The following is a 15,876-nucleotide window of genomic DNA, read 5'->3' as shown; positions in this document are numbered from 1 at the left end:
TATTTGGACATGTAACAAAACAAATAAAAGACAATATATTCCTAAAAAAAGACCCCCCCAAAAAACAAAATAGAAATAAAACGATGGTTAGAATTAGATTCAGTCAATAAATTAATGTTTTAAAGAGTTCGGTCTAGACCTGCTCTATTTGAAAAGTGTCCTGAGATAACTTCTGTTATGAATTGGCGCTATACAAATAAAATTGAATTGAAATTGAATTGAATTGAATAAGTTTATTGCTATTTAAACTTTTATTTCAGGAGAGGATGCATGGCTTAGAGAGTTTGTTGGTTCAGGTGATATTTAATAAAATGCTGCTCTTTTTATTTAGATTTAGATTTTAAATACACAACAGCCACACACAGTACTGTACACTTGGACCAAGCCCTGTTCTCCTTTGTACCTCTCACAAGAACCTTGTTACAGAAAGAAGTAACAACCAGTGAAATTAATTATGTCCTCATTCCATTTAGGTTTGTCATTAAGCAAAATACAGAGACCCTGGCTCTGGCACTCCTAAATGCAATGCTGTTATTAGTTACATTTGTATGTGACAAGCTGAAATGCAGAACACAAAAATGAGAAGTGTCTATTGTATCATTTATTTGTCTGCATGCATCACACTATAGACACCAAGTGGAAGCATCTTCAACTTAACTTTTCACACCACCACACCTATCACACCTCAGTCTTTTCCAGACTGGAAGGTGACATCTCTATAATAGATAACCTGAGTGGGTCAGTGGGTGAAGAGGAAACATTTTCTTTTTGTACATATTATGGTGATTATGTATGAAAATGAATGTTCCATGAAATCACTTGACAAAAGCTTGAAATATTCTGGCGCATTGATGAGCAAAAATTGGAATGGCTATTTCATTCTGATGTGTTTAAGTTTGCCAACATTGTCTTAAAAGCCTGGAAAAGAATGCAAGATAGATTGCTTAATTAGTATTTATTATACACGTAGTAAATGTTTTTGTCAGTGATTTATTAATTTTGATGATTGCTCCCTGAAAAATGCTTTAGCTGTTCTTTATACCCGCACTTTCTGTGTTATTTGAAAATGTCTACACTGTGCTTTGATCCTGACTTGTATAAATGTATGGTGTCTTATAAAGCCATGCAGGCTGGGCAAAGTTATATGCATGAGACAATAATAAAAATTATATATATTCATTCGTATAATTTTAAAAAACTTTCTTGCTTTCTTGCCAGAAGTGCCTTTAAATACTTTTGCATCTGCTATTTTGTGGATTTCTGACCTCCAATAACCTTCACCAGTTAGGCCCATCTGGTTGCCCTGCACCGTCCCACGTCTCCCTCCCCTGCAACAATGAGAGCACATCTTCTCAGGGATATCACACCGCAAAGCTGTGAAAGGTCTGTTTTATTTAAAAAGCCATCCTCCCTAACTACAGATCACTTTTCACATTCGATCATATAATCCCTGTACACCATCCTACCCCACTTCAACATTGCCAGGAAGTGAAATGCTACCTGGCTAACTGTGTGTGTCTATGTGTGTATAATTCCTATGCATATGTTTTGTACAAAATCTTTGGCATGTGATTTAACATAGCAGAAAAGGCATAATGAAGGCTTTTCTAATTCAATAAAAAGAGATCCAAATCAAATTCGCACAAAGTTAAACAGGGACGAACTTAAAGAAGAGTTTCTTTCTAATCAGATCATTGAAAAATAGTGGAGAAATAACTGGAGTTCTGTTGTCAGATGATTTTCAGGGTACATTTCTGAAATAACAGTATGGCATACATTTCTGTAGCAACATATTCTGGATCACTGGAAAGCTTTACCATTTCCCTTCCAGCCCTCTCCTCCTCCATGAAACCATAAAAAGTAGTACCAGGGGCAGTCTAGCACCAGGTCCCCTGCCTAGCCAGGCGGTCAAAGTTCAAGCTCATTAGCCGCTACAGTGAAGAGTTTGTCTCGCTGGCACAAGCAAGAGTTCACTACGTCACCCTTAATGCACCTTTAAAATTTGACACTGCCATTACTTCATCGTCACGTGATATCATGGCTCTGTCACTAAGACAAATGGTGATTTTCAGCTTCAGACGAGTGATGCAGCTCGCTGGGTTGCAACATGTGACTGGAAGTGAGTTGTAGGATGACTTGGACAATGGAGCGTTGGGGGAGAAAAAAGCATGTCCTTTCTTTTGACTCTTGGCTGAAGAACTGAGGAGAGACTTGTAAGAGAGACTTTTATCTGTGGTCATGAGGGAATTTTAGCATCCAGCGTATAATACATCAGACGTGAGGTTCAAATTGTTTTATTGAATCTTTTTGTTGAGTGTTTTTTTATGAATACACAACCAGTAAGCTGCTTAATGACGATTTAAACAGGCAGATATTTGATCTCCGGTTTATGTTGATTTTGAACCCACACCAGGCCGTTTATTTTTTGGGGTTCTGGCTGTGGGTGTCCTTACTGAGTGCTAGCATAATGCTTATTCCTGGCCTTCCTGAAAAGTCAACATAGTGCTGTCAAACATCGTTGTTTTCTCTCTATGAAATATCATGAATATAATTGTCGCTGAGCACTGACTGTTGTCATGTTGATTCTTGACGTGGGAGAAAATAATGGACCAGGACCAAGCCAAACATTACCTTAAGGCATAGAGAGTAAAGAAAGGAGGATTGGTAACCACAGACTCCAGTCTTACTCCAGTCTTGTATTACTTGCTGTCTGTGGTCAAGGGTGACACTCCCACCTTTGACCATTTACCTACACTGGGTCCATTATGCATCATTCACATCGGAGCACACCAAGTTTGGCAACAAGCTACCACAACCATAAAGTCTGTGTTATCTTTCACCCTCTAATATCTTGCCCTCAAACAGAAAACACGCTGCTCTCATTTTCATTCATTCAAATCATCATCCGCCTGTGCTGGTCCAAATATAACTTTCCGCACCCATTTGCATCCAGCAGCATTTAGCTGCTGCAGTCAAATCAAACGTCTGGTGTCCTACACAGCGGTGACACTTATTAAACACTGCTCCAGCACCCTAAAGCCACAGTTCAGGGCCTATATGTCCCCCTCTCTCTCCTCGTCTGTGAGAGCAAGCGACGGTCAGGGACCCAGTGTCGGGTTAGAGGCGCCAGAGTATTGTGCAGTGGGTGACCTCTGCAACCACGCTGAGGTTTGCTGCTCTCAACCATAGCTCAGACGTAATGAACTCAGCAGACCACTAAAAGGCTATGGCTTTCTCTCTCTAACCTGCGCTCGATCCCAGCTCCCAAGCCTCGCTGTGAGGCCACATGTCCCAGGAAAAGGGGGTCTAGCTGTAGCAGGAGAAGGGCAAGACAGAGAATGAGGGTGAAAGCCAGTGTCATGGTTGCTTTACCTCTGTTTGTGTTTGTTGCGGTCCTGTTGTGTATTGACTGAAGGCAGCTGATCAAGTTCTTGGGTTTGGTGTTGAGTATAAAATTCAGATAGCTTGGGGTTACACAAGAGGAAACAGGAGGAAGGAGGTAAGCAGGTTCATATCTGTTTGATGCTACAGATTTGTGGTTACAACTGCTATAATTCAGCTCAGGATTTATACTTAGTCTTTACAGTTGTGTGAATACTCAAAAAACTGAGAAAACTGAGTGAAAACAGAAAATAAACCAAGTGAATGAATTCTTGAAAGATTTGTTGCTAAATGCCCTAACACATTTCTGTAAGTGCAAAGTGAGAAACCTGTTAGGAGATCAATGCTGTTAATACAGCGTGCAGCTCATTTCAAAGCCACAGTCGGGAGCATCAGTGTTTCACGGTGTCTGGGCTGTGATAAGGTGAGAGAGGGTTGTGTAAATGCCCCTTCAGCCACTTGCTTTTTAGGTCCTCTGTGGCCTACAAGCACACACACACAACAGCGCACCTCCCACATATTGTTTTATTCTTTGACAATAGATTCAGTTACATAATGAACCCCATCCATATCAAAGGCTGGACCAGGGATAGACTGGCATTGCTCCAAGGCCCCCAGAACGGGCCAAAACCACATGGGAGAACAAACTCTTCCCTATTTTTTCCCCTCTCCCCTGCTCTTTGTCATACCACAAAAGATATCAAGTGTGAGAGGATGGACATGTGTTGCTGATCATATGTGTTTTAAACAAATATTGCAATGGTCACCTAATATGTTGCGGTGTACTGTCCGTTTTAGTATGGCCCAGAAACCAGAGAAAGTGTGGCATCCCAGACATGGTTTTAAAATGCATTCCTCATGGCACTACAGTATATAGGCTTGTGAGAATTGAGCTAGTGAGTATAGAAAATCCGACCGCAGGCCTGTGGGGTGTATATGCACTAGCATGGTAAATGAGTTTTGATGGGCTCTGCTGTTTTTTTGTCTGAATCGCCATGTTGCGCTGGGCGACAAAATTTGGTGCTCCCACAGAGTGCACTCACACACAGCTCTGCCAACACTGAGCTACATTTAAAACTCTGGTCCTGCTGTCCCTGCCACACTCTGTGCCAAAGCAACTCTGCAAACAAGAGAAATAAGAGATATTTGCCTTTTTTCTTTTCTTTTTCTACCTGAGACTTTCCAGCCTCCTGTCTGTTTCCTCTTCATCATCTTTCTTTCTTCTCTCTTTCCCTCTCCCATTCTCTTTTACATGTTTCGTCTCTACCTCTTTACCTCTGTGCATCAGTAGCATGAAAAAAATTGTGTCAAATGTTCCTCCCACATTTCACATTCCAGGGTCTTACAGGATCCCACATGCTGGTGGCTCAGTCTCTCTCTCTCTCTCTCTCTCTCTCTCTCTCTCTCCTCTGCCTCATTGGTGACAGAGGAGTACAACTTGTGTGGGTGCTGAGGGCTGTGGGGCAGGGTAACAATGTGAGTGTGTGTGTGTGTGTGTGTGTGTGTGTGTGTGTGTGTGTGTGTGTGTGTGTGTGGTGGGGGCAGTAATATGCTAATTCATGATTCCTAATTACGTTGGCCAGAAGAGAGATTCTGCTATTGACATAACAATTTTAAATGAATGATTGCAGGCTTAATAAAGTCCCCACAAACAGTGCCCATGTTAAAATTGGCTTTTTATTTACGATGACATACATGCAGAACTAGATTACAAAGCTCTACTCATTTACATTTTAAATTTCATGGGGGGAAATATTAGGTTAACTACTACACAATCATCAGAAGTCTTTCCAGTGTGACTTAAACATGGGACAGTGGACACACTCTGTGATGAGTACGGAGAGAGGAAGTGTGAAGGGAAAAAGGTTGAGATGAGATAACTTCAAGTAAAGATGGAGAAAGTACATGATGATGGAAATGTGCCACAGTTCAACAAAAGCAGAAAGCTGTGACAATGAAAACACAGCCATAGTTACTAATCAACAAGTCTTAAAGCTGTGGAAAGGAGATGAGCAGCTATGCTGCCACCCCATTCACAATTGAGATGTGCCAAGAAAAAGTGAAAAGGAGAGAACAAATGAAAAAAGAAAGTGAAAGACTGTGGACAACTGTTCAGAGAACAGAACATGACCAGATGTCAAATTGTTGCTGTATTTTTTCAATTTTCTTTATTTCTATACTCCTTTAAAAAAGATAAAAAAATCGAAACACTCCACCTGTGGTGTTTGTTTGTCTTCAACACCATCACTATCACCATTTCACGATGCTGATGAACCCCACTTTTGGTAAAATAATATTTATTTATTTAATATCCAACCTTTGTTTTCATACTTTTATGCGTATATTAAAAATGTGATTTTACTAAATGTGAAATTTATAATGAGTACCAGAAAGTTTTATTAATCAGAAAAGTAGAAAAAGTAGCCTGACACGCTCTGACTTTCCGTGGTGTAGTAATCCCTCCCCATCTGGCACTCCACGCAGGTTGAAACAGACACTGAGAATTATTTGCAAATTGTTTTAGACCCAGGTCTGATTATCTTCTCAGTAAACAACCACAATCAGTTGCTCCACTGGGAAAGATTTAAGTCAAAATGGATTTTTTTTCCATGCCTGATTGAAGCACCAGATTTTATATTTTATGATTACAATGTTTTCAAAGAGCTTTATTCATTAATCCCTCATGATTTACCAAGAAATATTTCAATACTTAAAGTAAAAACAAACTGCAACTTTACTGACATTTAAACCATCCTGGTTTGTTCTTGTACCTCCAGACACTTTGAAAGAAACTCTTTTTTTCTTCTCAAACATTTTACTTGTACTGTGTTTAAGTACGGTTGAAGTGAGCGTCAGGCCCTCACAGGAACCAGTTGATGTCAGTATTGCCGGCCAATCGTAGGTGACCTTGGTAGAGCCAGCATCAATTATAGTGGCATTTCAAGAGCAGGAGTACTGGCACTTTGCTTCCCTCCCTTTTTCTTTGTGCGGGCCTATCCGTGAGGAATTGGAAAGTCAATGTTGGTTCTGTCTGCCACCATATTTTGCTTGGCCTGGTCACGCCAGCAAACACAGCAGACACCAATAATAAAATAGACTCCTTTATTTGGTGAGAAGAACAGGCAGACAAGGCAAAACAAGCCTCAGGAAGTCATTTACTTGGGTAGGGCGGCTACAATTTACTGTTTGCTTTGGAAGCAGCACGAGATACAGCAAACAAGTGGGCCAGACAGTACTACTGTATGCCATTTTGATTTAATCTATATGTTGCAGTTCCAGAGGCAAACCTCTTAGAGTGTTTTCTGAAAATTTCACAGTGAAATAAACTAGTTAAAGTATTTAAGGCATCACCCAATTGTATGAGAGTGATGAAAACCACAAAATGAACACCAAAATAATATCATCTGTTATATAACTCCATTGATTTTATCACTTGTTGAAGGGAAAACGTTTTCTTGTTTTTGTAGACAAAATAAAATGCCATCGATGATGAGACATGAGATGTATGTGGGATGAGGTTTAAGAGAACCTAAAAGAGACTCATTGCATCAAGTGGAATCAGGCTGGGCGGGCAATAACCATGCTTTATGTCCACTTCATTTCCCTTGCAAATCAGCCTCGCATTCTCAGAGTTTTCACAGTTCCCAGCTCCCTCTTTTTCCCCGAAACATGCCCTGAGTCAGCCAGGCTCATTAAACAGGATGAGACTATTACCAGGCGAGTTATCCTCCTCCTAACAATGGGATGTGGTCAGGTGGTGGAAGCACCAGTTTCACTGGGTTCATTTCGCTTCGCTCTCATGTCCTCTGGGTCCAAGACCGCGACTCCCACTTCGGCCAATAACGCCCTTCCTCCATCAACAATAACTGTGACAGCTGGAATGTAGCACAGCCTCAGTGCGGCAGTGTTAAAATTACTGTAAATTATATTTCATTTCCAATTTCTGCATTCATGTAAGTGTGGAATGGGAGAGTTTGTGTGTGCATAAGCCTCGACTGTATATGATGTGGTTCACTACGGTTGCACCCGATGTGAAATTATGTCCATGAATGTACAGTTCTTCTCAGACAATGTTCCAACTGAAGTGTAAAAATGTTCCTTCCTTCATTCATTCAGTTACATCAGCACAGTACACTGAATGAGGGAATGAAGTCTCCCCATTGCAGTTCATTTTTTTAAGCTATTTACAGTAGGGCTTTCAAGAGGTCCAATCAGAAACTGTGGACCAGTTCCAGGGAAAAAGGACCCAAGCACCCTGAAGAGCCTTTTTGCCTCACTTTTATTCACTCCTGTTCTTTCTCAAGAGTTCCTCCTGAAAGTATTTGGCAAACACTGGTGAAAAAAAACAAGACTTTGAGGGAAGAAAAACAACAAGTCGTTCTTGAGCCACCCACACCCCATCTGCTGTGGTATTATCTTCTTTTATTATCTACAGATTATGTGCGCTGATATGATTTCTACAGTTTGGTCTGGTGGTCATTGTGGTTGTTCTTGTTTTTTTTTGTTTGTGAAGCGCCGCGATATGAGACAGCAAGGGGGGGAAAATCCTCCCCCATGTGCATCTAATCGTCCATTCAGGACCCTCTTAATGGCTTGTCAGTTCCCCTTGCCCTTCCATTTTCTGTCCAATTAATTCCTTTCTAGCTCTCCGGATAAAGGGACACAATGGGGCCCCTCCACAGCATAATGAATCATTAAAATTCAGCAGCGCGGCCCTGGCACTTGGCTTCTCCCTGGACTGGTTAGGGACGGCTGCTTGGCATGCATGCCAAGGCCAACTTGAGCATTCTACCCACTGGACCAGAGGAGATGGGATCTCTTCTCATTCTTCTCTTGTTGGTTGTTTAACGCAGAAATCTTAACTTTTCTATTTTTGTAGGTACACCTATAGCCCCATATAATGTGTCAACTCAAGGCCCTGTAAGGTCAGAAGGTTCTGACAATGGCATAAGAAATGCAACATGTGAGTTTTATTTTCTGTATATTTCTGAAAAAACAGACTAAATGAAAAGCTTCTACAGCAAAAGGATAACTTAGCATCTATTTTGCATTTTGCGACGATTCATCCACCTAATTTGAGCAGCATCCAATTAAATTTACTGTGAAAGTTTAATTACTGTCACTTTGTAAAACTGTAGCACTGGATAAGTGCTGAGAATGAATTCCCTAAAGGTGTCCCCTCACAGCTGTGGCTCACAGTACAGATGTTTGACAAGAAGGCTAACATAAACAGCTGGTACCCAGGGCGAAAGCAAACCCATAACCCAAACCTTTGTTGCTGTTATTGTTGTTGTTTTTCCATAATTGTTTCCAAATGTATTTCAGAACAAATATGAATAAGTTGAAATTAAATATGGATGCAAATAAGAATGACAAAGACAAATATCCAGAAAAAGAATCTTTTATTTTTTAAAAATGGCCAGCGAATGGGTTAGCTGTGCATGTGTGAATGAAACTCTAGTTAATAGAACAACAATAATTTTCACAGCCTTTCTCAAAATTATACACCAGAATAATATACAAAACACAGTTCTGTGGACAAAACTTGGAACATGGCGCTCCATACGTTTCTCATACAGCATCTCACAGAACATTACAAACCAAGGCTGTAAGGAATGATATCAAATCAAGGATATAATCAGGTTAACTGCAGGAGTTTCTGGTGTGGATTACTGATTGTGTGCTGCCTGAAGTTTGTTAATAATTCAATTTCATATTGAAATACTGACAATAAGCATTAGAAGGCACAAAAACGTTTTGCGCGAGACTGCAGCAGTGAGTTGGCACTTGATGGTTGATGAGATAAATATGGGCAAATACGCACACACTCTTAATTTTCTCTTTAAACCCTAAATACTCTTCTTTGAATCATGGAAGAAGTTCAAAGATCTTATTCAGCAAAGAGTAATTTAAGTATCATTTGGTGTGTATCGTGTCATGGGACACTCTTTCCCAAGGAAATGGCTCACATATACAGAAGTACTTTATCTCCCTGATGCACATTCACACGTACACATATCTGTGTGTTGTCCATCCACGTAGGTCCAGCTGACATGTCACTCAGAGTGTGTGGTGTTATTTTACCGCATTTCCTTTAACCCTAGATCATGACGAATCGCAATTTGCCAAGCATAGCTTTCAGACACCTGTTCTGTCCTGTGCGAGTCTGTTGGTCCGGCTACGTTTGCTTGCAACTTGGAATGGAGATGTTACTGGAAATTGGTCTTCAACGGAATGATGATATCCAAATTATTGTACTTGTACTGCCCTTCACTTCATTTACCTTATTTTCATTAAAAGCCAAACAGTACTGCAAATAACCAACCCCACATTACATGTGTTTATCTACTTAAGAACAAAAAAAGAAACCAATAATGCATGAACATAAATACATATAAGACTTTTATGCCAAAATGACACTATAAGATTCATATGAGCCATTCAATTAAGACTGATCCACTGACGCAAATGGCCAAATGTGCTTCGATATAGCTCTGGCCATTAATGTAAATTTTACTGCAAATTCACATAATTGGTCCCGTCTCCAATGTATCTGCTTCTCCATCTGCTTCACAACAGAACTGAGCCAAAGCGTTTCTCTCCTACACAACTCAGTGGCAGGCCTTTGCTTTACCTCAAGTGTGCACACACGTGCAATCTTAAACTGGAAAGATTGGGGGGGGGATGTACAGGATGTAGGCGTAGGCGACATTTCCTCATGGAGGAGTTTGGCTCACCACACAACACAATTTGTCTTTGTGTAAAAAGTCTGTACAAGTGTGTTTTCATCGCAACAATATAACTTTGTATAAAATCAGCAGGCACTTTTTTCTTTTGTTTGTTTCACGTTCAAATGGTCACAGGTAGCCTACTACCCCCTTCACACGCTTCTCCACCTGCTCCTTACTTCCTTCATTAGTAGTGCATCGATCTGAATTAGTCTCTGGTGCGAACTGACGCTGTTTCTTGTCCCCTTAAGGCCGAGACAGCGTGGTGTAGACAGGCTGGTCCCAGCTGGAGGCAGTGGGGCTGTGGGCAGGAGCCATGGACAGACTGTTGAGGATAGGGCTGCCGTAGGGCCGCCTGGATGAGTGGAAGTAGGGGTACTGGTAGAGACTAGAAGGGTAGCCAGAGTAAGGGTTGTAATAGTTGGAGCTCTGGATGTCAGTATAGTCACACTGGGAGCTAGAGAAAGACGCTGCAGCTGAGGCAGCTGACGTGGCCGAGGTGACACAGGCCTGGCTACTGTAGGAGCCATAATCGGAGTGTGAGGGTGACCTGTGGGAGTGCTCGCTGTAGTGGCTGGGGCTCAGTTGCTCTGTTTTAATGTGGAGCCGGTGCTGGCCTACGTCGCTGGCAGAGGGAGAGGATGAGGACATGGTGGTCTTGCGGCTCCACGCTGACCCGTTGGCACCCGCGTGGCTGTATGAGGAAGTGTAAGAGCCACCAGGCGCTGGAGGCTGCCCGTGGCTGTGGTCTGGAGGCAGGGTGGAGGAGCCTGAGGCATGGCCATTGAGCGGGAGGTACTGGTCAAACTCGTGCACATCGAAGGTCTCCATGTTGCTGATGACATCAGTGCTGAGCTCAGAGATGTCTACATTGCTGAAGTCGATGTTTTGCCTGGTGCTGTCAACAAGACGACGGCCTTCATGTTTCAGATCCTGCTTCACCCCATGGTGCAGGTCTGTTTTGGGAGTAGTGGGTGGCGTAGGGGGACCATGGGTCTGCCCTGGAAACAAATATAAAAAATAAAGTCATCACTCCAAATACAAAATGATACAAACAATTTAAAGTAGGCTACAATTATTTAATTCCTAAAATAATACTCCACAAATTTGCTGTTTTTGCACGATTTATTGTATTAAATTTGAAAATATACCTGTGTGTTCAGGGTGGTGGTGTCCATCAGTAATCCCTGCCAGTCCTCCCATCCCTGGTTCAGCTTTATACATGTGATGTGCCAGTTCTGCTCCCGAGTCTGAGTCGCTCTGGCCTGGTTTCACATTCTTCCGTCGCCGGGGCTGGTACTTGTAGTCTGGATGATCTTTCTTGTGCTGAACCCGAAGCCTCTCTGCTTCCTCTACAAACGGCCTCTTCTCACTTTCTGAGAGCAAACTGTGGTAGAAAAAAATTATAAAAAACATTAAAATGAATGCAGTTAAATTAAATAAAAATGAAAATATAACATTGTTAGATGACCCAAGTTACTTCTAGAGCTTTGTATTTATTGTCAAGAGGTTAGAAGGAAACATTTTTTATTTGTTAATTTCTTATAAAACATTCACATTCAAAACTAAAACTTTTTTAAAATGTAGTAAAATATACATTTCTATGTTACTGAGAAGCTGCGAAAAATAAATATATGTGTATATATATTATTTATTAAATGATTAACTTGAAATGATGCCCAAATCTGCAGACATGTGTCCTTATAGTAATTTTCTTTTAATAATTTTAATTTACACCCTCTTTATCCTGATTTTTTTCTTTATAATAAATAGAATATTTCCTTACCGCCACAGTTTCCCCAGAGTCTTGCTCAGTTCGGCGTTGTGCAGGTGTGGATATTGATCCGCCAGCTTTCTGCGGGCCGCTTGCGCCCAAACCATGAACGCATTCATGGGTCTCTTGACGTGAGGTTTACTCTTCAGAGATCCATTCCCTCTCACGGGCATGGGCACCAAGGACCAGTCGTATCCTTTGAGGACCTGAGAGACGGCGTCCCGTATGCAAGCTGGGAACCGGTCGTCATCCTCGGAGTCCAGTTTCTTGCCCAAACCGGTGAGCAGGGATCCTTGGCCGTCGGAGCCTGTCGGTGAGGACGGCGCATCGGAGTCGGACTCGTCCTGGGACATGGAGCTGTTTGTGCCCGATGGACTGCACGGCTGGTCGCTGACACACTTGTCATGCTCCTCTGTCATTTTTAACATGATTTGTTCAGCCCCTTGGGGATGGAAATCCCAAAATGGAATCTTCAATTAAAAACAATCAAATGTTACCACTAAATTCAAGTGCGCAGCGAAGTGGCCAGTGCGCCTTTTACGCACGGTGCGCCACAGTAAATTCCGATAACAATTTCAGTCAATACGAGTCCGTTGTTTTCCTTCTGTTTCCCTGTTTGTTTGTCTTCGTTAGTCTTGTTTTCCAAGGCTGTCATGGGAGGTGCAGTCGTGAAAGTTGTGGTCCACAATGTGAGCTGAGGAGCTACACGTTACAGCAACTTGAGTTGGAGTTTTAAAATCGTCACTCCACCCTCCGCCTGGGATTGGCTGGACCACTTTACCACTTTCCCTCCATTGGTTCATGCTTTTTATGTGATACCCATTATTATAATGATTTTCTCTTTTTTTCACTGGCTACACAGTTGTGTTGTAAAGTTGCACACGTTGTGTTAGGAAATGTATTGAGTTCAGAAATTACTAATTTTGGATGTTCATTATTTTTTTTACTGTTAATACAGTATTCTGTTCTTTGAATGTATGTAAAAGTCAGCACCTGAATTAAAAATAACATTCGGTAATATGATTATTGTAATGTAGGCTAATAATGTTACTTTCCTGCTGATATAGAGGATTGTATTTCTTTACAAAAACATTTTGATGTTATAAACACACTTACAGTGAAAGGAAGTAATAGTCAAGACAATATGTCAAAAGACACAAGTAGATTTTTTTGGAAAAATGGTAATCTTTTCCTACTGAGATGAAAGATTTAGGTTAAACATCTGACTCTGGCTCCAAGCGAACTGATCTAAAGAATCGGCTATCAGAATAAGTATAATGTAGATTGATAATAAGGTTTTTATTGTCTCAGATGATAGAGAACAGTGTGACGTATTATCTTTTGTTCATTTGGTTTACACATTAGACGACAAATGTGTCAAAGCTTCTAACAAACTAAATCGCAGCAGGGTTGCAATAGCAGATATATAATCAATGTCAGCGGGTCTGTCAGATCTCATTCTCCCAGAGACAGGATGATCCTCTCTCCCACTAGTTAGAACTGATGATTTAATAATGGCTATATAACAATCATTCATCAATGTTTCTTAGACAAGTTCAATGTGTGATATTAAACCTTCCATGTCTGTCTGTCTAATCTGAACAAATGATCATGACTCTGAAACAAATACTCTCACCCCTGAACCGACCGATAACAAAAGCCACCAACTTCACAGGCCTGTGTTATAGCTTTTGATAAATGCTCCAAATTTAGAAGAGGAACTGAATATGTCCCAGCAGTCTGTTTGTGATCCATAAGTCACTTCTCACTCCCAGTGAAGCAGGCTGTTTTATGACACTGAAGATATAAAAAGCAGAAGAGATAAGCGGGTAGATTGAATCACTGCCTTTGTTAAAGGTGTCTTTGTATTCATATATTGTGGGGTGATTTTTATCACCGGCCTCCCTGTGAAAAGACAAGGTATGTTTGTGCTGGACGGCAGTTTGCTTTGTTCAATGCACACTGCAGGTGGCTGCGGGAAGAACAGAGTGGAAATAATACAGTATAGTACAGAGTTTACTGCAAGAAACGTAATGGCTTGCACAGTAAGGTAAGAAGTTTTCATTGTTTGTTCTTTTATTAACAACAGGCTTAAGGAGCAAAAGGCCTTGCTGGTGAATTTGAATGAAAGTATTTTGTATTTGATGTCTGTAAAAGGATCCTGTGTCTGCCTTTAAAAAATACAAAATTGTTTTCTTGAAAATTTATATCACAAACAGGAAAATGAAAGTGCTCTGGTCATACCCGAGCCGCCTCTTTTTCTAACAGCTGCTGTCAAAGCGCTTGGCTGGGTCAAGTTCAGTGCATGTGTGTGTGTGTGTGTGTGTGTGTGTGTGTGTGTGTGTGTGTGTGTGTGTGTGTGTGTGTGTGTGTGTGCGTGTGAACAGACAGACAGGACAGGACAGCAGCGAGCTGTCAAACATGAATGACTCTGGCTTCGTTCTCATCCCGCTTCACACATGGAAAAGTATTTACTGTGTGTGTGCATATATGTATTGATGGCTGTGTGAGACTGTAGAATTGTACACTTTTTTTCAGGGTTTAAGCATGAACGTGTGAACTTCTTGTATTGTATTTAAACAGAAATGTTTTAATATTTTGTAGATATTAGACTTCATATTATGTGTCTTTATCATGTCTACATTCATTTCAAAGCCACATGACTCTAGTGTAAATTTTGATAATGAACTAGAAAGGACTTTAAAACCTCCATTAATTTATCAATTTGCTGTGACACACAAGACATAATTCCTGTCACTTGCACATAAATAATATTGATTATTCAATCCTTTTAACATTCCCTTTGGATTTTCAATGAAATTTTTTTTTTGTGTTTGTGTCACATGTATTACTTGATATCCCTGTTCCCAATCACCATCAAATCTGAATCAAGCCTTCCTGGCTCATCCTGTCTCACCACTAAATTTCATGGAAATCCTTTTGTCAGGGCTGAGGTATCCTGCCGACAGACAGACAAACAGACAGACAAACAAACAAACGAATCAGTATTAATCAAACCAGCATGTTCAAAAAGTGCTTCATTTGATTTGTATTTATTGGGAAAAAAAGGAAACATATTTTAACATGATTAAATTAAATTATAACCTCATCTCAGGTATAATGACATTGAAGATCAATCAGGATGAGTCCAGTGTGAGTGACAGCTGCCGTCAAGCCCTACGAAGCAGGGAGACAGTCTTGGTTTCTGGATGGAGAGATGGAGACAGACTTAAAACAGACTCCAGCCTCCCCCCTTAATGCCTCCCTGTATTGTGGCGAGAAACTCTGGTCAGAGTTTGTGGGCTCTGGGCTCTTGATTAGAAAAGGAAGGAGCAACAGAGGAGAGGTAACCGCGCATGAACCTTAAGTGTCCCAAAGAATGAAGGAAGGTTTTAATTTTCCTATTTTTGCTAGATGCATCTCAAAGGAAGGACCAGGGTAAAGATTTTCAGATTTTTATTTTTTTTTCCGGGCCTTAGCAGAGCATGTTAGCCCATTTCTCCTGGGTCCTAGTCACTTCTACCCCACATGTAAATTATACTCTCTGGCTTCTAATGTGCATACAAAATTAAATTACACAGTCACCCACAGGAATCTTGCCCCCTTTGGTCTCTGCTTCTGTCTTTTAATGCACTTAGGCACATTTCTTTACTCTAGCCAAGTTATTGGACAGAATATGTTGCAGTTGAATTGGCATACATTGCCACAGCATTGTGCAGTATATAAAAGAGTTTTGGATGTGTTACAATGATGTCAAACTGATGAGGAGTTCATAAAGGTCATAAAAAAAAAGTTGGAAAACGTCTGCTATGCATCCAACAGAGTATTGCATGCGAAAAATATATTAAATATTTAAATCCCTATTTTTGTACATGATACAAGTTCTGCACCACAGAATCCTGATAGAATTTATGCAAAATTTTCCACATGAGGAAACCCGTGTCTCTACAGCCACCACATTGCTCTAACCCTAACCCAAACACAGGCCTTCAT

The 15,876-nt window shown here is 40.9% G+C and overlaps 1 protein-coding gene across 1 annotated transcript; it reads right to left on the bottom strand.

The window, feature by feature from the left end:
* Nucleotides 1–8,766: 8,766 nt before the first annotated feature.
* On the bottom strand, nt 8,767–12,596 carry LOC127356608 (transcription factor Sox-8). The gene is made up of 3 exons (XM_051388485.1): nt 11,896–12,596; nt 11,261–11,496; nt 8,767–11,110 (listed from the first exon to the last, which is right to left on the bottom strand). Exons 1-3 carry the CDS (start codon nt 12,309–12,311, stop codon nt 10,356–10,358), a joined length of 1,407 nt encoding a protein of 468 aa, XP_051244445.1. The 5' UTR covers nt 12,312–12,596; the 3' UTR covers nt 8,767–10,355.
* Nucleotides 12,597–15,876: the final 3,280 nt, after the last annotated feature.

Source organism: Dicentrarchus labrax, unplaced genomic scaffold (genome assembly GCF_905237075.1).
Source record: "Dicentrarchus labrax unplaced genomic scaffold, dlabrax2021, whole genome shotgun sequence".
Lineage (NCBI taxonomy): Eukaryota > Metazoa > Chordata > Actinopteri > Moronidae > Dicentrarchus > Dicentrarchus labrax.
The sequence above is the reverse complement of the archived record's forward strand: the minus strand, read 5'-3'. Positions and strand labels throughout refer to the sequence as shown.